This window comes from Triturus cristatus, chromosome 1_2 (genome assembly GCF_964204655.1).
Source record: "Triturus cristatus chromosome 1_2, aTriCri1.1, whole genome shotgun sequence".
NCBI lineage: Eukaryota > Metazoa > Chordata > Amphibia > Caudata > Salamandridae > Triturus > Triturus cristatus.
Genome location: NC_140580.1, coordinates 1,118,797,557 through 1,118,822,099, shown reverse-complemented (window position 1 = coordinate 1,118,822,099; position 24,543 = coordinate 1,118,797,557). Strand labels below are relative to the sequence as shown.

General features: G+C 48.7%; 1 protein-coding gene across 18 annotated transcripts in view; it reads right to left on the bottom strand.

The window, feature by feature from the left end:
* Positions 1-24,543, bottom strand: part of GAPVD1 (GTPase activating protein and VPS9 domains 1) — a 486,206-nt gene that overhangs the window by 317,393 nt on the left and 144,270 nt on the right. For all 18 annotated transcript variants that reach the window (XM_085613786.1, XM_085613788.1, XM_085613789.1 and 15 more), the window contains exon 5: positions 17,653-17,787. In XM_085613786.1, coding sequence (XP_085469912.1) covers positions 17,653-17,787 — 135 coding nt within the window. The remainder of the gene's footprint in view (positions 1-17,652; positions 17,788-24,543) is intronic.

Below are 24,543 nucleotides of genomic sequence, written 5' to 3'. Positions count from 1 at the left end.
AAAAGTTGGCTACAAATTAAAGAAGGAGCTTCACCTGGCGGGTATTGAACACAACCCGAGCTCCAGGGACTTAGACAGAATGAATGTCCAGATTGCTTTCCTTCAGGAGACTCACCTTACGAAATCATCAGAAAAGAATGTGGGGGTCAGATGGGCTGGGTTACGCGTAGCCTCGTCCTACTCTAGCTATGCACGCGGAGTGTTAATTTTTATCAAGAAAGGGATACCGTTCCAGGTCACACGTACTGAGATAGATGATCTGGGCCGAGTGGCGCTGGTGCATGGACTGCTGGGTGGGACGAGTGTTCTGTTTGCGAATGTGTATGGACCAAATGTTGACGATCCGGCCTTTTTTGCTGATGTCTGGTGCCGCATCTCAGGGTTCCCTAATGCAGAGATCATATGGGGGGGGTGGGGCCGGGGGGGGGGGGGAGGAGATTTCAATGTTTGTTTAGATATGGAAGTTGACCAGAGGGGTAGTGACGGAGCACGGCCTAAACAAGCTGCGGAAACACTACATGGCTTGATGGATGCAGGTTGTCTGTGAGAGGTCTGGCGTCTGCAGCAGCCGGGGGTGCGAGAGAGTACGTTTGTTTCGTCGTTACATGGGACTTGGTTCCGTCTGGACTTCTGGCTGAACACAGAAGCTGCATGTACCTGGGCGGTTGGGGTGCGTCATTTGGCTCGGACACTATCGGACCACTCTCCAGTGCTCTTGGATCTCTGGGTACCACCGTTTCAGTGGCGACTGCAACCTTCTTCGCTGACGGATTTGGTCTTCAAGGCCACGGTTGGGGAGGCTATTAGCAATTGTTTTCGGGACAATGCTGGCTCAGTTGTAGGCACAGGTACCATGTGGGAGGCATTCAAGGTCACTATCAGAAGGGTCTGCATAGGGGCGCAGGCTGGAGTACTACAGGGACGCAGGATTCACAAACTGGCTAATGATATTTCCGTCTTAGAAAGAGACTATGAGGCGAACCCGTTACCCGAAACATTGTCCAAAATTCGTGAGTTGGTTACGGAGCACAATGAAACTGCTGACCAGGAGATGGTACATAGATCCAGACGTAATACGGCCCGATATTATGGTGAGGGAGGTCTACCTAGCCGCTCCCTTGCTCAGAAGTTGGCTGCGTCACGGACCCAGGAGTATATTACGGAGATCCTAGATGAGACCGGGGAAGCTCACTACGGTACGGCAGCCATTAGCGAGACCATACTCGACTACTATACGGCTCTTTATAGCAATAGAGACAGTGCAGACGGACGATATCCATTTCGTACTTAGATGATGTCACGCTGGGCTGGCTGGCCCTTGGACATAGGGAATATCTTACTCAACCGTTTGATGAGGAAGATATAAAGATCGCAATTATGTCCCTCCCCACTTGCAAAGCAGCGGGACTCGATGGCCTTCCAAGCGAGTTTTATAAGGCCTTTGCGGAAGACCTGGCCCCCAGACTCCTTGAAGTTTACGCGGAAGCGTACGACACCGGGCGTCTTCCGCCCTCGTTACGGGATGCTCTCTTGGTGATGCTTCTGAAACCCCATAAAGCGTCCAACCGCTGCGACTCCTACATACCACTCTCCATGATTAACATCGACACCAAGATATTGGCAAAAATGATCGCCCTTCGTCTTCAGCCTCTGATCCCCTTGCAAGTTGTCCCCCGATCAGTCCGGATTTGTGCCTGCGAGATCTACCGTGCACAACTTGCGTACCCTCTTTGCCACTCTTCACTATTTCGACTCTAATTTCCAGGCCGTAGCGGTGCTCCTCGACGCTACCAAAGCGTTCGACTCCCTCTCCTGGGAGTATATGTTTAATGTTCTCACAAGGATGGGTTTCCCCCGTTCTTTTTGCAATGGATCAGGGTCCTGTACACCGAACCTGCTGCCAGGGTTCGTGTAAATGGTCGGGTGTTTTTGGCGTTTCCCATAGGCAGAGGCACGAGGCAGGGAGGCCCCCTGTTGCCAATGCTTTTTGCGTTGGCATTGGAACCGCCCACTTGCAAGCTGCATCAGTTACATGCCTCGGCGGCGCTGCGCTTCCGACAACAGCCACTTGTTGTCTCGCTTAATGCGAATAACATGTTATAAGTCCGTGAACCCGCGACCTACCTCCCAGAACTGCTGCAAGAATACGTCAAGTTTGAAGGCTTCTCTGGTTTGGGGATAAACTGGACCAAGTCAACAGTATTCCCCTAGACAGCGGGTACCTGTGAATTTGAAATGGACTTTCCCTTGTCCTGGACCCAAGATCCGGTGAAGTACATAGGGATCTGGTTGCACACAGACCCGGCTCAAGTAATATCCATGAATTACGGGCGCACACCTCACTGAGAAGGCGGAGAGGTGGGCTCGCCTGCCGCTCTCGCTTGCAGATCGCATAGCTGTGATTAAAATAGTTATATTGCCAAAATGATTATGTTTATTTGTGAATATTCCTATCCGCTTGAATATATCTGCATTCCAGGCATTACAGACGGCCCTCTTGTCATTCATTTGGGGGGGCAAAAAACCTTGCTACAGCTGGGACACCTTAGTACAACCTTTTGAGCGTGGCGGCTTTGAGGCTCCAGATATGCGCCTTTATCACCTGTGCGCTTAAGCACAGTTTGCGCATTATTGGTTCTTCCCACAATGCTTTCTCCCTCATACTGTGATTGAGGCAGACGCAATACTCCCTCTATCACTGGTGGCGGCGGCTCTCTCGGGCGGGAATGGAGGTCCCCGGATGGAAATCAATCCAGTACAGTGCAGTGCACCGCTTGGGCCTGGCAGACACTGGCGCAACGAGCGAAGCTACCCTATCTTTATGTCCCCAAATTGCCGATCGCAGCACATCCCGGTATATCTGCTGTGCAAGAGCGTTTGGCACAGACCACGTTGCAAGCAACCGGGGTAACGCGAATGGTGAACTTTTACAAACAAGGCCAGTTCTGTTCGCTGCCAGACGTGCGTGCAGGCGGGCCGGCCACGTGGTGCCATGCCGTGCTTCACGTATGTGCGGGTTCATCAAGCCATCAGGGATGTATATCCTGCCTTCCCTACTGAGCCTCAGACACTGTGAGCACTGCAGGCCGTGCTCGCGGGAGCGGATCGTAAAGGACTGATTACTAAACTCTACACTGCATCTCTACACGAGCGGGAATATGAGGTGCATCCCTCATATGAGAAATGGAATGCAGTCCTAGGGAAATGTGCTGTCCGTGGACCATTGGCACTATTGTTGCAAACTGACTGGGCGACTTACAGGTAATTATACACTTCAAATTTTCACACCAACTTTATTATACCCCTGTGCAGCTGCGGAAATTTGGTTTGCGAGATACGGATTGTTGTGTGCGATGTGGGCAAGCAGACGCTGCTTTTCTACATCTCTTGGCTCTGTACAGGGATAGCTACCTTTTGGTCTAAAGTTGTAAGTGTATTGACGAACATTGTATTGGAACGGGTGAGGTGTATACCCGAGTTATGCTTGTTGGGTAATGTGACGTCTGAAACCCTGTAATAGGAGGCTGGTTGCTGTGGCTACATTAATGGCTAAGCGAGCTGTGGCGCAATGTTGGGGTGCGAAGGGATTTGTTCTACTGTAGGGAACAGCTGGAAATCTATGCAGAGGAGCTGCCTGAATCATCCCGGCCTAAGGACCTCTGGGTCCAGCTTGCATTATATCTAATGAGCCACCCTGATTTATAAGCTGACATGCCCTCCCTATTTCGTCGCTAGGATACCTGATGTAATTGGCCTTGGGCTATTTTATCATTTTTACGTGTGTGTCTATCAGGAGTCAAGTTGTTTCTGCTTTAATAGTCATCTGGTTGAATCGCTGACCAACTTCTATGAACTGAATCCGGCCACAAGTCATTGATGTAGAAAAACAAAAAAAAGGTCACATTTGCTTAGGTGGTGGTAACATGGAGGCCAAACGACAACTCCATCATTAATATTTCTATGTTTTAAAGGAACAGGCAGGTAGGAGGATCATCAGGATCCGTATCAGGCTCAGCTAGCATATCATAAAAGTTATCATCCTCCACAAAACCAGCATTCAGAGAAAAAAGTAATAGGATGCAATTTTCAAGTTTATTTATACAGTGCACAGGTAATTAAATGCATTGCACCGTCAAACAATAAGGCAATATTAAAGTAAATAAAGTAATATGATGCATGAAAGGGAGTGCTAGGGCGAGGGCAGCATATCTTGATATGGGCAGGTCTATGAACAGTCACACATCTCAAATTGAATGTTCTCTGGCATAGGGAGCTGTACCTTATGCATCAAAAGTAGAGAAGTCAGTAGAGAAGTTGGTTTCCTGGCCTCCTGCTACGGGCTTACAGCATCCACGAAAAGATGTGAACAAAGGATGTTGGATGGCATGATGGCAAAATATGTGCTTGTGTTGAAAGAGAGTTGAGAGGCAACAGATATCTCCATAGAGAATTGATTCTGGGTCTGATGGGTCAGACATCTAACTTGTATGCAGTGGAGTCTACTTTTCTTGAGAGGTACAGTCTGGGGAAAAGTGGAGTGAAATTTCTTAAGACAGTGCCATGGTGCCAACGGAGTCTCCAGGAAGACCAGAGGTACAAGTTACTTACCTTCGGTAACGATACATCTGTAAGAAACATTAGTAGTGATAGATTTCTTACCGTAGAATATCCCCAGGCGTCAGACTGGATCCGGAAAATTTTCGTTAACAGTGCCCAGATTCGGTAGGTGGCGTTGCACGGCTCCACATTCGTTGTTGGCGTCGTGGTCACAGAGATGACGTTGCGGGCGCTACTTAGACGCTGCCCACGCGCGCTGACATTGGTTTTGTACATGACTTTCTGTGCCAGGAACACAGAGCCATGCAAGATACTGACCACTGGTGCATTGAAACTAGGGCCCTGAAAGGGATGACAACCCTAGAAATCAGTTTGCGGAATGGGGAGGATGAGTGGGGCGGTAAGGAATCTATCACTATTAAATCAATGAGGACATTGTTCAGAGTCGGAGGTGAAAAAATATTTATATACACCTGCTCAACGAAGAGATAGAAAGATCAGAGAGTAGAAAGGGAGACTAGGAGAGAATGGAAAGGAGAGAAAGAGAAAGAGAAAGAGACAGAGAGGTATCCCCGGTATCAAGGATCCAGTCCCGAAGGGGAGGGCTCAATCTCGCCTCTTAATTGCCCTCACACCCCCCGAAGGATGTCATGCTTCATCATCGAGCTTTTTTGCTCCTCGTCGGGCCGGCGCTGCAATGCCCGACGGTCTCCCGAAGGGTCTCTTTCGCGGAGATCTTTTAAAGAGAAAAGCCGATAGGTGAATGCGAGTGTGTGGGGTAAAGAGGGGGATCCAAAAAAACTGATGGTTACGTGTGGGGCTGCTCACCTGGGGACTCGTGTGCCTTTGCTCCTTCCTCCTCCTTCCCGCCCCGGTCCGACGCGGTAACTATTACCTTTGTGCGGAGGGCGGAGAAAGTCAGGGCAAGGCAATTCCGGGTCACTCAGGCAGTGGGGAGGCTGAATGCGCATGCTCCGGCGCCCGCGCCGCGGGCGCGCCGCTGGCGCGCCTAAGGCAAGCCCGTCTGCGCCCGTCCGCGGCCGTACGGGGTCCGGGGCCAGTCCCCCTGGTAGTTTCAGTAGGGTAGTACGATACAATAGTCACAGCCTCCGTGCTCTTCGCCCTAAATCTGCTGATACCTGCACTCATTCTATGTATGTTGACAGCCTAACTAGAGCCTGTAGTCACTGTCCTTTTAAATTCACCACCTCGTCCGAGGGTAAGATGGACCCACCCTCCCTTACTTGCGGCCTCCTCAATTGCCGCTCTCTCAAGAAACACAGACTAGAGATTCATGACCTCTTGACTGACAATCAGGTCGATATTATGTTTCTCACCGAAACCTGGCTGGATGACGACGCTTCTCCTGAACTCCTCGAAGCTCTGCCAGTCGGGTATTCTATTAACCACATTGATAGGAACTCTGGTAGGGGTGGCGGCGTGGCCATTATTTTTAAACATGATATTCAATGCACACTTGAGCCTATTTCCATTACTGACTGTGAGGCCGGTCTATTTACTATCACGACGGATAGCAGGTGTATCATTAAAGGTCTCCTGGCATACAGGCCCACGGGGTATTCATCCCGGTTTGTCTCAAGTCTGATTGAATACCTCACCCTACCCGCTCTCCGTTATAGTAAGCTTATTGTGCTAGGCGATCTCAATCTACACCTAGAGGATGCCGGCTGTACAATGGCACAAACTTTGCGCCAGGACCTAGCGTCACTTCAACTCCAAATCAGTGTCACGGGCCCTACCCATCAGAAGGGTCACTTGCTTGACCCTATCTTTACCAATTGGGAGGAGGTGGTAGTCAGCACTCCCCTCCCTATGATCTGGACGGACCACTTTTTAGTCCCTTTCAAGCTTCGGACCCCCACTCCGAAGGTGAAAGAACACTTATTGGAGGATATAACATGTCGGAAGTGGGCTGGCTTTTCCCCAGTCAAGTTCAAGAGTGCCCTCCTAAGAGGGGGCCCGCCCGAAGCTAAGGACGCTGATAGCGCTTGTCTTGAACTGGACGGGAGGATAAAAGAAGCCCTTAATATAACTGCCCCATGGACATGTAAAACTCCAACCAGACTTAAAAAATCTGCTCCTTGGTTTAATAATACTCTCAGAGTTGCCAAAACAGAGTGTAAACGCCTAGAAAGATTATGGAGGATGAACTTCTCTACGCAAGGGAAAAATGAATACAAAACAACGCTGAAAGCCTATCATAGGCTTATCAGGAAAACCAAGGCTGAACACTACCAAGAAAGTATCAGGTCTGCAGAAAATTCCACAAGAGAATTATTCAGGGTCTATAGAGAGATTCTCTATAGACTCAAGAGCAGTGCCTGTTGTAGGCTCAACCGAACGTTGCAACCAAATAGCGGAATTCTTCTCCGAGAAGGTAACTAATATCTACTCTTCTTTTCCTGATGTGGCTCTGGCTGACCAAGACAGATGGGTTACCTCTCGCCATACTATTGTTGCACAGGAGGAAAAGCTTGAGAACTTCTCAATTCCCTCCTCGGAAACTCTGATAAAAATCTGTCGGAGTGTTAAGTCAGGGTCTCCCAAAGACCAGGCCTCCCCAAGAAAACTTGAGGGATGCTTAGAAGCTCTGGAACCCTTTATTAGGTACCTCCTGGAGATCTCATTTAAGACCAGCACTGTCCCTCGTCGTTGGAAGGAGGCAGTCGTTCTCCCCCTCCCCAAAAAACCGCACCTGGGCCTTGATCGCCTTGAGAATCTACGACCCATCTCTCTGCTCCCTTACTTTGCTAAGATTGCAGAGAAAGTGGTCAACCGGCAGCTCACGACACACATTGAGAATTCCCACCTTCTCCATCCAACCCAGTCGGGCTTCCGCTCATGTCATTCGACAGAATCCGCCCTTCTCCTGGCCACTGAGACCATCCGGCAATTTGTGGACGCGGGCCAGACTGTCGCCCTGATCCTGCTCGACCTCAGTGCGGCCTTTGATACTGTGGCCCACAAGATTCTGGCCGATCGTCTGAAGAAGGGAGGTGTGTCTGGGAAGGCCTTGGACTGGCTCATTTCTTTCTTAAACAACCGTAACTTCCAGGTGAGGCAGGGGAAATTCTATTCCAAAGTGATGGCACTGCAGCAGGGAGTCCCTCAGGGCTCAATTTTAAGCCCCACCCTCTTTAATCTATACGTGGCTCCCCTGACCGAGATTGCTGAAGGTTTTGGGATCGGAGTGGTGTCTTATGCCGATGACACCCAGTTGGTGGTGTCCTTGACTCAAGACCAACAATCATCAGCTCCCAACTTGGTGGCTTGCCTCCAGGAACTTGCAGCCTGGATGGATATCAACTGCTTAAAACTCAATGGCAATAAGACTGAGGTGTTGATAGTGGGGAAAGCCCCCTCTGTCTGGTCATCTGCGTGGTGGCCGCAAGATTTGGGACCCACCCCCATACCTTGTGTCCAAGCTAAAAACCTTGGGGTCTGGATTGACACTCACCTCTCGTTTGATTACCATACTAGGCGGGTTGCTGGCACTTGCTACGGAGTACTAAAAAATCTCAGGAAAACCCTTGATATATTGCCCTCTGCGGCCAGGAAGACCATGGTCCATGCACTTGTGACTTCCCGTCTTGACTATGGCAACGTCCTCCTTCTGGGGGCTACAGAAAGGTGCACCCAAAGACTTCAATGCGTCCAGAACGCAGCGGCCCGTTTAGTCCTGAAGCGCCCCAGGAGAGCTCCCTCTAAACCGGCTCTAGCCTCTCTACATTGGCTCCCTATCCGGGAACGAGCCCGTTTTAAGGCATTATGTGTGTGCCACCGCATTTTGCAGGGGACAGCTTCTACCTACCTGCGTAACCTTCTCACTCCCTACAATCCCACCCGTCGCCTCAGATCTGAGGGACTGGGCCTACTATGTGTCCCCATGATAAAAAGAGCCAGAATGGGGGGCCGTTCTTTCCGACTCTTGGCGGCTCAAGCCTGGAATAAACTACCTGTGTGCCTCCGATTAGAACCAGCTGAAGGTATTTTTAGGAAGAAGCTAAAGACTCTCCTATTCCCCCACAAATAGACCGAGTTTCTGCTTTGCTGCCCCACCGCAGCGCGGGGACACACTGTTCCTAGTGTAACCAGGCGCTTTACAAGACCCGTTAACATAACATAACATACGTGCGTGCAAAGGTATGTGGATAAAATTACCTAGGGGTGTCCAGATAGGGTTATTTAATGTTGTGTGATCCCTGGTAGGATAAAAGACCCGGAGGTCAGTAAGTTACTAATGGGTGCAATGTGCCTGTGTAACTCAAAATAAGGTTGACATGTTTCACGCCTGCTTAGCCTAAAAAGATAGATGGCGTTTCTTCAGGACCTAGCTTTTGTGGATAGTTGTGCACGGTGTTGGTGGGGGTTCCGGGTTAGGTAAGGTAACCCGCGTGAGTGTAAAGGTGTGCTTGGGTGGAGACCGCGAGGTTCAATGGCCTAATGAGCGGTATATGTCTAAGTGTTGTTCATTAGAACGACCCACGGCTTGTGATACCTGGTAAGGATACATAAGAAGGGAAGGGAAGCGGGAAGGGTGAAGGGGAAGGAGACAAACAGATAAAAAAGAGGGGTTATAGTTGCGTGTCTAGTGACGCATGGCAAGAACTGTCCATACCCCTGACTGCCATCCATAAAATAGTGTCCCAATCAGTCACATGGTGGGTCAAAGAATGAGTAGAGCATGAATTATACCACATTGAAAACAAGACAAACATTCCAAATGTAAACGACAACAAGGATGCGAGCAAGAGTCGACGATCAGGGGTGAAACATGTCACCTTATTTTGAGTTACACGGGCACATTGCGCCCATTAGTAACTTACTGACCTCCGGGTCTTTAATCCTACCAGGGGTCACACAACATTAAATAACCCTATCTGGACACCCCTAGGTAATTTTATCCACATACCTTTGCACGCACGTAAGCATCAGTTTTTTGGGATCCCCCTCTTTACCCCACACACTCGCATTCACCTATCAGCTTTTCTCTTTAAAAGATCTCCGCGAAAGAGACCCTTCCGGGGACCGTCGGGCATTGCAGCGCCGGCCCGACTAGGAGCAAAAAAGCTAGATGATGAAGCATGGCATCCTTCGGGTGTGTGAGGGCAATTAAGAGGCAAGATCGAGCCCTCCCCTTCGGGACTGGATCCTTGATACCGGGGATACCTCTCTGTCTTTCTCTTTCTCGCCCTTCCATTCTCTCCTCGTCTCCCTTTCTACTCTCTGATCTTTCTATCTCTTCGTTGAGCAGGTGTATATAAATATTTTTTCAACTCCGACTCGGAACAATGCCCTTATTGATTTAATAGTTTACGTTGGAGCAGGGACATTGGACCAGAATTAGCTCTTGGTCCCCCCCCTCTCCTTTTTTGTTGAGAAGGAATCTATCACTACAAATGTTTTACAGATATATCGTTACCGAAGGTAAGTAACTTGTTCATCTGAAAGAAACACAGTGATAGATTCCTTACCGTAGAATAGATACCCCAGCAATACCAACCCGGGTGGTGGGTCTGCGAACCAAGATCACACCAGGAAGTCCCGGAGAACAGAACAGCCAAAGAAGCCGTCTCTCCAGACTTGGCTGTCTAGGCAATAATGCTTAGTAAACGTGTGCAGCGAGGCCCACGTGGCTGCCTAACAGATGTCTTGCAGGATGACACCACGTCCCAATGCAGTAGTGGCTGCAGTTGCTCTAGTGGAATGAGCATGCAGCCCCAGCAAGGCTCTTTTTTAGCCAAAGAGTAACAGGCTTTGATACCCAAGACGACCCAGCAGGAGATAGTCCGATTGTGTACCGCCCGACCTTTCTTGGTGCCAACGTAGCCAACAAAGTCATCCACCCAAAACTGTTGTGTGCGGTTGAGATAAAATGAGAGCGCACGTTTTGGGTCCAGACGGTGGAGCCTCTCTTCCTCTCTGGAAGGATCAGGTGGCGGAAAGAAGGTGGGCAAGGTAATGGTCTGCCCAATGTGAAAGGCGTAACAACTTTTGGCAAAAAAGAAAGACGGGCCTGAGCACAACCTTGTCCGGATGGACTGACAGAAAAGGAGGTTTACAACCAGGGACTTGAAAAGAGAGGGCTGATCAGGAAGCCTGAGAAAGGCCGAAATGGCAGAAAAATAACCTTTGATAGTGCCCACAGCAGAGCCCTGCTGGGCCAAAGAAAGAAGTAACAAAAGGACCTCCGAAAGAGGGGCGGAAAAAGGATCCACAGCCTTTGCTGTGCACCATGCCACAAACTTGTTCCACCTGCAGGCATACACCACTTTAGTGGAGGGACGCCTGGCTGCCAGAATGACAAACTTCAGGAGGCAAGTCGAAAGGAATCAACTGCCGCTGCTCAATCCCCACACAAAGAGATGGAGGATGGACAGGTTTGGGTGGAGGACCGTCCCCTGCTACTGCGACAGAAGATCCTCCCGAAGAGGCAGTCGGATCGGGGGATCGATGCTCATACTGAATAGCTCGGGATACCATACTCTTCGAGCCCACTCTGGGTCACAAGGATGACTTGTGCCCGGTCGCGCCTGATCTTCTTCAGCACTCTGGGAAGAAGTGGTATAGGCAGAAAGGCGAACAACAGACTGCAACTCCACTCACGACAAAAAGCGTTGTCGAGCGAGTGCCGCCTTGGAAATTCCAACGCGCAGAACTGATGACATTGCGCGTTCTTTTCGGTGGCGTATAGATCTAACCAAGGCTCTCCCCACTGCTGAAAGAGACCTTGCGCCACCTCCGAATGAGGACGCCATTCGTGATCCATCAAGCACCTGCGGCTGAGTTCGTCCACCCTGGCGTTCAGAGAATCTGCCAGGTGTTGAACCACCCGGAAAACGCCCTGATGTTCAGCCATGTCCTTAGGCGCAGAGCCTCTTGACAGAGGGTCCACGACCCCACCCCGCCTTGCTTGTTGCAGTACCACATGGCGGTGGTGTTGTCCGTGAACACCTGCACTACTCTCCCCTTGACAGAGAGAAGGAATGCCTTCAGTGCAAGTCGGATCGCCCGAAGCTCCAAAAAGGTTGATATGGAGCTTGGACTCCGCCGGAAACCAGAGGCCTCTGAGCTCCGCCTCTACCATGTGGCCGCCCCATCCCAGGAGGGACGCATCCGTCACCACTGTAAACTCCGGTTGGGGAAGGGAGAGGGATCTGCCATCGACCCAATGCCGGTTCGTGAGCCACCACTAACAGTTGTGCAGTGCCCTCCGAGATCTGGACGTGATCGGACAGGTTCCCCTGATGCTGCGCCCACTGAAACTTCAGGTCCCCCTGCAGAGCCCGCATATTCCATCTGGCATGATCAGCAGGATGCAGGAGGCCATGAGGCCCAGAAGCCTCAGGGTCACACTGACCGAAACCTGGGACAAGGGCTGAAAGATCGGAATCGGAGCCCGAATATCCCAGACTCGCTGTTCGGGAGGATAGACCTGAAACTGCGCCGTGTCCAGAACCGCTCCAATGAAGAGGAGCTTCTGAGAGGGAATCAGGTGCGACTTCGGCACGTTGATGGAGAACCCCAGCAAATGCAGGAGGTCGGCCGTAGTTTGGAGGTGGAAGACGACCGTCTGGGGCGAGCATGCCTTCAACAACCAGTCATCGAGGTAGGGGAAGACTGAAACCCCTGATCTGCGCAGATGAGCTGCGACCACCACCATCACTTTCTTGAACACCGGAGGGGCGCTGGTAAGGCCAAAAGGGAGCACAGTGCGCTGAAAATGCTCGTGGCCTACCGTGAACCGCAGGTAGCGCCGATGGGCCCGCAGGACCGGGATGTGGAAATAAGCATCCTGTGAGTCCAGCGCCACCATCCAGTCTTGTGGGTCGAGAGCAGACAAGACCTGAGCCAAAGTGAGCATCTTGAACTTCTCTTTGCGGAGGAAGTGATTGACGTTCCGGAGGTGTAAGATAGGACGCAGGCCTTTGTCCTTCTATGGCACCAGAAAGTAGTGGGAATAACAACCAAGACCTACTTCTGGTGTCGGAACGCACTCGATGGCCCCCTTGGCCAAGAGGGCCGAAACTCCCTGCTGAAGAAGCACCAAGTGATCCCCCGACATGCGGTGGTACCGAGGTGGCATGGCTGTAGGAGTAGTCTCGAAGGGGAGGGAGTAGCCCCTTTGGACTATCTCCAAAACACACGTGCCCGATGTGATGGTGTGCCAGTGGGGGAGGTGATGGCGAAGCCTGCCATCCACATTTGATGGGCCTGAAAGTTCTGACTAGGAAGGTTTGGAGGCACTAGTGGCCGGGGTGGAGGTGGACTGACCCACCCGCTGGCCCCCTGGTCCGCCACAGCGGGACCCGCGTTTGCAGAGGGATTGATGCTGAGCAGGCTCTGTTGAGATTGCTGTGGGTGCCCATTCCGGTGCCACGAAAGGAGCGAAAAGCAGAAGGCGGAGGAGGGCGGACTGCAGAGAGTCCCAAGGACTTGGCCGTAGCCCGTGAGTCCTTAAACCGCTCCAACGCACGGTCTGCTTTGTCACCGAAGAGGCGACGGCCATCAAAATGCATGTCCATAAGTGTGCTTTGGACATCCCCCGAAAATCCAGTTGTCCTCAACCAGGCATGGCGTCTGACCACCACCGTGGTTGCAATCGACCTGCCCAGTGAGTCGGTGGTGTCTAGGCCACAACAAATCATGAACTTAGCTTCGTCCCTCCCCTCTGCAACAGCCTGGGAGAGAGCTGTCCGGGCCTCCTCCGGACACTGAGGCAGCACTTGCGCCACCGTATCCCACAGAAAGTGGGAGTGCAGTGTTCACGGACCGCAGCGCAGAACTGGCGGAAGAAAAAATCTTCTTTCCGAACTGATTCAGTTTCTTGGATTCCCTATCCGGTGGTGCGGAAGTGAAGGCGGTTGGGGAAGCAGAGGCTTGGACAACCAAGCTCTCAGGGGTGGGGTGTTGGGAGAAGAAAATGGAGTCACCCGGAGCCGGGCGATGGCATTGGGCCACGTTCCTATGCACAGGATCCCCTGTGGTGGGCCTGGACCAGGTGCCCAAAAGAACGTCGGAAAGTGCTCCGATGAAGGGGAGCAGCGGCTCTGCAGAAGTAGCTGCCGGCTGAAGCACTTCTGTCAGGAGGTTAGTCCTGACGGCCACAGTAAGGAGCACGAGGTGTAGAGCCTCGGCCACCCTACGCAACACCACAGCATAACTTGCTAAGGAGACCGCATGCTAAGGTCTGGTGAGGTATCCCGACCACTGGCTTCCCCCAACTCCTATGCCCAGCCCTGTTCGGACTCGCAATCAACTGCTAGAGGGTCCTCGGACCCCTCCCAGTCCTTCCCTTCTTCCTCAGGCCGTTCTACAGGCCTAAAATAAGGAGCAGGGACAAGGGGATAGAAATCCCCGAGCAACGTGGAGAACGGCATCGATCGATGCCGCCCCGATGCCGCGTCCCCTTCAGGGCTGAAACCGGGGCAGACATCGTCCCGAGGAGCGGGCGACGTCGGAAGTGGTGCCGGTGGGGTCGAATTCGGTGAAGGTGTTACGAGGTCAACCGGCGTCAACCGGGATCTAGGCCTGGATTCATGGGGGTCCTGCGGCACTGGGGTCAGAGCCGGCACTGGGGCCAGAGCCGCCAGCAGCTTTCGGGACCGAAAGACTTCGGCGTCATGGCACGGCAATCGGGGCACAGCTTGGGGTCGTGGTCGCGCCCCAGGCAGAAAAGACACACTTGTGTGGGTCCGTTACCAACATAATGCGGTGTCAGTCCTCACAGGACTTAAAACTGGGCATCCTAACAGCACCAGGAGTCGAAGACTTGATGAAAAAACGAAGACAAAAAGCCTCAAAAAGTCAGTCAAAAAAAAAAATGACTGGGGGTACCTGCTCTTCCCGGAACTGTGCTTGCTGACACGGAAAATGAAAGAACTGACGTTAACACGCGTGGGCGGCCTCTAAGTAGCACCCATGACGTCAATTCAGTGACCACAACGCCAACAACGGACGCGAAACCGCACAACGCCACCTACCGACACGCAGGGGTACTGCTGACGAAAACTCTCCGGATCCAGTCTGACGCCTGGGGATATTCTATGGTAAGGACTAAGGTAATCACTAGGTGTTTCTTTCAGATCATGCAATCACACCAGGGAGGTCAGTTCTACTTAGCCAAAACAGAAGGGAAAAGACAGGTTATGTGCCTGGTCTGAAATACCCCCAGTGCCGGTCAACTTCCCAACAAGAATTTTGTGATCAGGTGGCCTGACAGGCAGACTCCGCAGAGTTGGTGTCTCTCAGAGTCCCTGCTTCTCCTAATCCCCTTCTGCACGGAGGACAAATAAGCTGGCATTATGTCAAAACATAGGAGACCTAAGCTTTTCTTTCTTTCCCTTTCTTTGTAAACAGATTTCCCACTACAGGGTAGACTTGTCCCCTTATCCGGATAAATGTAAGTGCTGCACAGACCATCAAAATGGCTTGAATGAGGGTGCAGAAGGAGTAACGAGATTGGCTAGTATTTCATCAGGATGAGGCTTTAACAGAGTTGACCCAAAGGATGAGCTAAGCGCTATTTACTGGGGCAAGTCTCAAGACAAAAATGAGTGTGTCCCTTTACTCATGCCAAAGCTGAAGGCTACTCAACCTCTCAGCAACATGGCTGCAGCACCATGATAAGGAGAGGTTATCCCACGGTGCAGTGAAGGCTTGGGACTGACCTTCCAGATGGGGAGCTAGCTTGACAACACACTCCACAGAGCATAAGAGGGTTTACTCTGCAAAGGGTGCAAGGTGCTCCTTACCTGAACATTGACAACTTCCTCTGGCTTAATGAGATGTTCTGGTATTAGGGGTAAAATGGTCAAATGGCCCAGTGCTTTCTCCTTCCCCCCCCATAATTACTTGCACCACAGGAGAACTGAGTGCACATATCACATGGTTGGGGAGGTTTGCAGATCATGGTGCCTCACTACCTCACCAGAAAGAGATCTCAGGATCAGACCCGTAGCAGAGTCCTTATACACAGTTCTTAACGTATCTCAGCCTTGAACTTCCAGTCTTTATAGCCAATTCCTTAGCTAAAAGTATGATTGAATTGGAGCCCAAGTTATCATCTTGAATTTCTTCACGGTCAAGAAAAAGCGGAGCCCTAAATGATTGTAACACTGCTTTTATATCTCTTTTTTTCAGATTGTAAACTAGATGTGCAAGTGGTTGCTTCTGAATTAATTCCACTCCCACCCTTCAGTTGCAAGTCTCTTGGGAAGCAGATAGGTTTGAGTGCCTATTTCTGCAATCATAGTGGACAAACTGTGCAAGGGAAGCCAGAAAGGAATAAGCCTGACTTAAAAACTGTTTATACCCAGCTAGACCATGGTCTTTAGATGGAGACACACGGATGAGTGGGACTGATTAGAATGGTAGTTGTGGTGACAGTCTTGGGAACTGGGTGGTCGTGTCATCTGTAAATATTGCTTTCCAATGTCATTTCTTTTGTATTTTTTCTGTAGATTGTCAAAAATGTTCCTGATCTATATGGTTGGTCTGTACCAAATGTGACAGATTTGTGGCACCATGCAATATATATATTTTTTAAACTGGTTAAATTGCCCAGAATTGTGGGTAGTTTGGAACATAGTTTCATATCCAAGAAAACCACAAGAAACACCAAAGGCCAGGAAAGACCTACAACAACCTCCCAACAGGCATGGAGAAGACAAATGCAAAATGCATTAATAAAGCCACTGACATAGGAGAATAATCCTACCAATAATATGGGAATTGTTGGATACTATTGTGAAAAGAGGGTAATGTGAAAAATAAACAAGCAATGGAAGTAGTAAACCTAAAATGTAATCTGAGCACACAGATTCATTAATCAGTGCAACATTATAATGCCAATAACTGGGCATTTCAGATTTCGACTTCTAGCCGGCCCAAACTGCCTCAGATTTCTGAACATAGGCTCAAGGGATCTGTGCAGCTGCAAGACATATGTGAACTGGTAACTTTCCTTAAATATTCTGAAATGGGCTTTAGATATATTTTAAATCCATGCATGTTAACTAATTTACTGCAGTCAATGAAATCAAGCCAGGCCAGGACATACTGCCTTTTCTCTACATTCTGCCTCTGCAACAATCAATGCAATAAAGCACACCTAGTTCGTACATCATATAACCATTAAAAATGCATTTTGAAAATTATTTTGGAGTCGTCATGCTAATCGATCATGTAAGTTGTTCTGACAAAAGGTTTATTCTGTGGGCTATTCAAATTCACAGAACAAACTAATTTTTCAACAGCTCAATTAGATAAAATGGTCCATTTTAGATAGGGTAGATCATGACTATTAAAAAACACACAAGTTATCTTCTCAGGTCTAGCAGCATTTCACCCAGGAACCAAGAACTCCTGTGAAGAGGTGGATCTGCTTCCCTGCAGGCACCCAAAGAGACCTCCTGTGACGACTCCAAGACAGTGAAAATCCAATGCCTACGGACACCACTGCACCCATCGCTGCAAGCCCAAGTTGAAGTGGGCGTACGTTGTTCCTCAGCCCTCCAGAGTCCACTGTGGTTTCACCCCTCGTGAACTCCCCAACGTCGTCTGCAGCCTCTGTTCACGAGACCCCTCTACCCCGACTGCTCCTGGTACGAATACCTGACTCTGCACCCGTGGATCCCCCATGTTGGTTCAGCCCAACTGGTCTCCCAGTCCAAGCCTTCAGCCTCTTTACGCAAAGACCAATCCTATAGACTAACATTGGGCGCCTGATGCTGTTTTGCACCCCTGCACTCGGCCGCCCTAGTGCTGCTGGCTGTGTATTACTTGTGCTGCCTAGGATCTTGCCCACCACTCACCTTAAGGCCAGGAGAATGGTCCCGTAAGTGGCTGTACTGTACCTGAACGCCGTACTGGTACTTCCTCCCATAGGATAACATTACAGCTTTTAAATATGCACTAAGTGTAGGCTTTTCGAATGCAAAAGAATTTCTACTCAAAAACATACTCATCTAATTGCTCAGTAAGTAAAGCAACACCTTGTGTAACATTATCATTAAATTCTCCATTAATCCGGTGCTATTCCATGCAGCAAGGAAAATGAGGGCAAATACTCACCAAATTAAAAAGATGGTTGTAGGTCATGTAGACCACAGTCCTACTTAAACCTTCAAGAAGGTTTACAGAGGAGAGGGGAGGAGTTTCCACAGCACGCCCACCAATGACAATATCAAGGAAACCAGCAACACAGCCCTGAAAGAAAACAAACACATTTTCATTTCCATAAAAAATATTTATTGCAAGTATAGTCACAATAAATAACATACTTCACTGGGAAGTAAAGAAGGCAAGATCCAATCTGAATTCACCAACATTTTTCCATTGATAAAGTTTGGCTCTTAATGTAACCTAAAATTTAAGCTGCAAGCTGTTTCTTCTGCACATAAAAAATTAAAATAACCAAGTAGCTGCGCCTGTTTCAACAACAGCATGATAAAGAACGAATCAAACCCAGTAATCAAGGCACTTTGAGTAAAATTTCCAAACATATCAAGATGGGAGACACAAGAGGTCTTCTTTGGAAAAACGGTTAACGAAAACAGTCTATAGGATATGTTGAATGCATCTTGCTGGCAAAAACAGATTACTGTCATTTTAATGGGGCAGTTAATCACAGCAATAGCAAGATTATCTTTTTTAACAATCATAGCACAGTCAAATCAACAAGCATTGGCAAAGCCAATAGGTTTCGCCTTTGAGACTACTGGTTCTACCATTGCCTTTTGTTCTTGCTATACAAGATGGCATTGCTGACTTTGGCAAGCTTTGTAGCTATGTAGTACAGCAGCATGGCTAAAAATAATAATAAAAACAACTATGATGCATCCAACGCTAATGCATTTCATAAATAAAAAAAAGCATTAGCCATGTATGCATGTTAACATTTTTTTAGATTAGTCTTAACCACACTGCAAAGCATCTGGCTACAAAACATTGGCAAGGTCAATAGCTCTCATAGGAGAGACCTATTGGCTCTGCCAATACTGGTTATATTTTCTGCCACCCTGCAGCAGCACAAACCGTTATACAGTACAACTCGCACTGCTTCCACAGGACACATGCAGTTGCACTAGCTGACCTCAGCAGATACTGACTGAGCCTCACTCCAATCCAGCAGAGGTAAAAGGTAAAGGAGCACCAAAAACCCTTGTAAGGAGCAAATGTTCAACAAAATGTCAGGAGAATTATCACACCCTTTGCTATGCCAGACAAAGTGGTGGTGGCCATCTTCCACTGTGTGTTGATTTTGTGTTGCAGAAAATCTATTGGAGATTTTTTCTGCAAGTCATTTCTATTTTTTTTTTTTCTTTTTTTTTTTTTTTTAAAAAGAGTTCACTCCTGGCCTCAGCATATCACAAGGCCAGTTAGAATGATGGGACAAGTGGCAATGTCCGACATCAGAAATACCCACAAGTAGATTTTCAACATCGGAAATTTATGTAACTTATTTTCGACATGTGCGATTGTTATCCTAGGCAACCAGAAGTGAAATTTGCAGCCAAGTTGTGCCGGTGCCTCTTTGCCTACTATTTGTAAACCCCATAGGATTCTTTGTGGATCCATGTTTTAGGTAAAGTTAAGCATGGATGAAGACATAGTTATACTACGTCTTACTTACAATTTTAAATTTGTATAGCAAGCCTATAAACTCCCCAATAGGCACAAAAGTAGAACAAGCATTTGCAATGCAATAGGTCTCGCATTGACGCAAATTTGAGCTATTGACATTGCAAATGAGAATGCCTTGTATTTTTGTTTTTAAAACATAAATAAAAGGCATTGTGATTTACAATGCCAATAGCTTAAACCCGTGTAAATGCGAGACCTATTGCATTTCAAATGATTGTTAAGTCTTGGGTCCTTGCTGTTTTCTTTCCGGTTCAGGATCTTGGTGTTATTAAAAGTGTAAAGTACTAGTTTTAACCAGATTGCCAATATTCTTGGTTTGTTACAGTTTCTTCTGTGCAACTTTATCCGGTGATATTATTTACGGATATGCATTATCTGGTCATCATGTTTCTACGCATTTTGTATTTTGAGTTTGCTTTAGTTTTGATTATAAGGGGGAAGATGTGTTATTTTCTGCGTTTAGAACTTGGAGGCGCATGAGCCACCTTACCAACCACTGTCTAGGTGTAATGAGAATGTACCCTGGGGGCAAGATGGCCGCGGAAGGGCTGTAGAGAGCAGTCGCCGACCATCCCTCATCTGGATTGATATGGTTTAATGCTTTAAACGGGATAAAATTGGCCCCATGAAGCTGGAGAACTGGCCCGTATTTACTAAGGAGGTTCGAAGGTGGTTTTTGTTACTTCCTGAGCACTGGTTTAGCCTTAAAAACTTACTGAGCCTACGCCCGATCTCCCTTTACTACTTTCTTGCTGGATTACCGCTGCCGCCACTACTTTGTGTCAAGATGCCCGTTCGCCCGAAACGGCAGGCGGAAACCGGCAGCAGTGTTAAGGACGCTACTCGTGGGGGAAAAGGGGGCAGCAAGACAGCCCCCACAGGAGGTACTTTCAAGCCCCCGAATAAGGAACTAATCTCGGCAGTTGGCAGGGTAAAGAAGACAACAGATAGAAGGACTGAACCGCAATGCAACCTGACCCCCGCCAATGCAGAAGCTGGAACGACGCAACAAAGTGGAACACGGATCCCCGGTGAGACAAAGACCGCTGGTGCAAATGGCCTTACCAGTAAAGATCCAGTTCTTCGTCAGTCTACTCTGGCTGAGCTGTTCTCTAGCGGCTCGACAGCTGACACACTCTTGGAGAGATCGGAGCGAAGCGTGGAAGCGGACGTTTCCCAACACCGCGAGGACGCCAACAACGCTGACAGCGTGGTTGCCGAGCAACCTGCAATCCCGCTTGTCAGCCCAATGGAGGAGGCACTCGTACAGCCAAGCGCGGACGTTCCAGAGATGCAGGGGGTAAGAGACTCTACGAGGCCAAGGGCTACTGCTAAACAATGTGCGGGGGCTGTCGAGATTGAGCAGCTAACAGGGGACACAGGGAGTACAGGAAGTAATGCTAACACCGAAATGATGGACGCTCTGCTGCAGGTGGAAGCGGGGTTAAACCACGATGTACTGACAATATCGCATAAGGGCGGGGGGGTAAAAACCCCTGAAAACCCTAGAATTCATCTGGCAGATAGCCGCCCAAATACAGATAACAAGGGAGCAGGCTCCCCAGAGGGAGATCGTTTTTTTTCATTAAATGACGATTCTGAGGCGGATGTCTCTAGTGACGCTAGCTCATATGGGGGTTCTGACACCGAGTCCTCCTCAACAGATGGGCAAAGAACTCAGAAAAAAATGTCTAAAATAGGAATACAGAACTCCCCGACGAGCACAAGCACAAGCAAGAAATTACTATGGGATTATTCGGCTACTTCAAGTCTGTATCAGGAAGACACTCAGGGATCGACACGGCAAACACCACTGGATTTGATACTTACTACCCTGAAACAAATGCAAGGGGAGGCAAGGGCAGTGAGCCGGAGGGCTAGACAAGACAATAAAAAGATACAATCTTCCCTCAAAAAAATGAATAAGATGTATGAGGAGGTAGCAGACAGAGTGGCACAGGTTGAAGAAAGGACTGGGAGACTAGAAGATGACATAGCTGTATTGCGGTCCTCCAAATCCAATCAAGAGAAAGTAGTAGAAGATATGCAGTGGAAGCTAGAAGATTTTGAAAATCGACAACGTCGCAACAATGTTAGACTTTTGGGCCTGGCTGAAGGGGTGGAGTGGCAGGACCCGAGAGGGTTTGTTGTTAATCTGCTTAAGGGGGCTTTCCCAGAGGCTCACTGGCAATGGGAGTTGGAGATCCAGCGGGCGCACAGGTTCCCTCTTACACAAAGGAAAAAAGGGCCCAACGGGCAAGGGACTCTGCCCAGAGCTATGTTAGTGTATATAGGGAACTATCTACTGAGACAGGAGATAATTGATAAGGCCAGACCAGACTCAAAAAAAATCCTTTAATGGCTCCACATTCTTTGCAAGACCCGACTTCTGCCACGTGACGGTAGAGAGGAGATGGAAGCTAAGGCAATTAATATCTCCATTCCAAAAACTAGGCTCAGAAGCATACCTACTCTTCCCTGCTAGGCTGAAAGTAATTACAGGAGGCCATGTAAGAATGTTTTTTTCGGAAATTAAGGTAAACCAATTCCTAGAAGAGTTAAAAAGTTCAAAAGGGGTCAGCTGAGTAAAAAGGTAGAGGGAAAAAGACGCAGCTCTGGGAAGAAGTGGGGCCTAACAAGAAATATTACCAAAGGTAGTTATTCGGGAGTATAGTGGTGAGGGAGGCGACAACTACAGCTCACATGCAGTCACATATAGGTCATTGTTGACCTATTTGCCCGTACTAGGGGGGGGAGGGTAGAGTGGGGAGGTTGGGTGGCACGGGTGGCTCGGGAAGTGGGAGGTGGGGGTGGGGTAGGGGGGGTGGGGAGGCGGGTGGTAACGGTCAAGCACTTGGTACACTTAGATTAGTTCAGCACATTATAATGCATTGCAAAATAACTTTATTGTTCAATTGGCAGCATGTTCATGACTGTATGGTTATCTCTTTTGAATTGCAAATATCAGAAGTATTCATAGTCAGGTCGCTTGTTCCTAAAGATGGCTTGTAGAATTGCTACAATGAATGTTTGTGGGCTTAATGACCCCAATAAAAGAGTTAGAGTTGCTGCTTTACTAAAGACATTCCGATTAGATCTGGTTTGCCTCCAGGAGACGCATATAGAAGGTTCAAGAGGGTACATTCTCGAGCAGCTCGGTTTTTCACTTCTGGCTAAAACTAAACAAGGGACAAGAACGAGAGGGGTGGCAATATTAGGGAGAACTGGAGTTGGGACGGTGGGGAGGAAACTGGAAGATCAGTGGGGGCGCTGGGTCATAATGGAGGTAACTGTCAAGGGGGTATTGTTTACAATAGTCAGCATTTACGGCTCAACAGAGGATGATCCTGACATCTTCCAATATTTAGATATAGAGCTGGCACAGTGGCCAGAGCCAATTGTTTTCTGTGGCGATTTTAATATTCATGATCATAACAGCTTATTTTTGAAGCCAGGCGGACAATATAATGGGAGGAAGAAGAAGACACATAGGGCTCTTACAGATATGGTTCAACACAATTCCCTGGATGACCCCTGGATTGCATTACACCCACATATAAATGGCAGTACATTTTACTCAGCCCCTCACAAGGTTCTGGTCAGGCTGGATTATTTTTTAATTTCCAGGTCCTTGATGCAGGGCTCGCAGATCGATAGATATCCTCGTGCTGTTTCCAATCACAATCCTTTAGTTTTAACAATTAGAATAGGGAAGCAACAAAATAGGTTGTCCCACTGGACGTTCGAAAGGAAATTATTAAAAGATGAGGTGTACCGAGGGTTTATGGAAGTCTGGATTAGAAACTATTGGGATATAAACCGGGGGTCAGCACCTCCAGGCGTGGTTTGGGATTCCTTTAAGGCTGGGGTTAGGGGCGAGACCCTGAGCTTCGTCTTAGCAAGGAATAAAAAGGAGAGACTCATGGCTGAAGAAGCCCTAAATAATTTACGGAACGAGGAAGATGCGCTGGCCCTTGCTATACAACATCATCGCCCACTAGAGCAGCACTTGCTTAAAATTACTATACTTAGAGCTGAAATCTCCAAATCCATTTCCAGGAAGGCAGCTGAAAATTTTCTCATTAGAAAAGAAAATGCATACGAACTGAGTGAGAGAGTTGGTCATATTTTAGCTGTTCGAACTAGGCAGAGGTTAGCACTTGCAGATGTAAAAGAGATCACTAATAGCCAAGGTACTACAGTTACCGATTCCGAGGAAGTGAGGGATGTTTTTAGGCAATTCTATGCAGATCTGTATACCGCGGACCTTGGAGACCGGACAAGAGAGATTGAGAGCTACCTGGGAGACATTCCTTCCCCTTTACTAACAGTGGAAGCTAAGGAGATGCTAGATGCCCCATTCCAAGGGGAAGAAATTATGACAGCCCTCTCTATGCTACCCTCAGGAAAAGCAGCCGGACCGGATCAGATCCCAGTAGAATTCTATAAAATTTTTCAAAGGGTACTCGGAAAGGATATGATTGATATAATGTTGCAAGCTCAGAAAGGTGAGGCTATTCCCGAGTCATGGGGAGGGGCAGACATTATTGTGATTTTAAAAAAAGGAAAGACCCCGTCACTACCAGGCTCGTATAGGCCAATTACGTTAATGAACTCGGATGTTAAAGTTTACTCAAAAACGCTGGCAATTAGACTGGCCGGCATCATTGAAACTCTGGTAAGCCCCGCACAACACGGCTTTATCCCCGGGAAGGGAACTACGCTACAGGTCAGACAGGTTATTACAGCGTTCGATGCAGCAGACACCCTAGGAGATCCAATGGCGGCCCTTTTTTTAGATACAGAGAAGGCGTTCGACCGGGTCTCCTGGGGCTACCTGTGGTTGGTCCTGAAATGGATTGGTATAGGGGCGAGATATATGGTAGCTATCCAAACGCTATATAAAGATCCGACAGCTAGAGTAAGAGTCAATAGGGGAAGTTCGCATCCAGTTAAGATTACTAGGGGGACTCGACAGGGGTGCCCTCTGTCCCCCCTTCTCTTTGCTCTATATATAGATCCCCTATTAAGAAGGATGGAAGCTAATCACAATATCCCTCCCATGAAGTACAACGCTGTCGAGGTTAAAACCCTGGCATACGCTGACGACGTGGCCATTTTGACATCCAACCCCATGCTGGCTATAACGGAGGTGGAAGCAATGACACATACGTTTGGTCAATTATCAGGATATAAATTGAATAGACCGAAGACACAAATAGTGGAGAATAGGTACTCTGACTGCCACGACTCTAGAGTGGTTAGTTCAGCAGTATACCTCGGGGTAACAATTACAGCTGACTTAGACAAGTTGGTAGA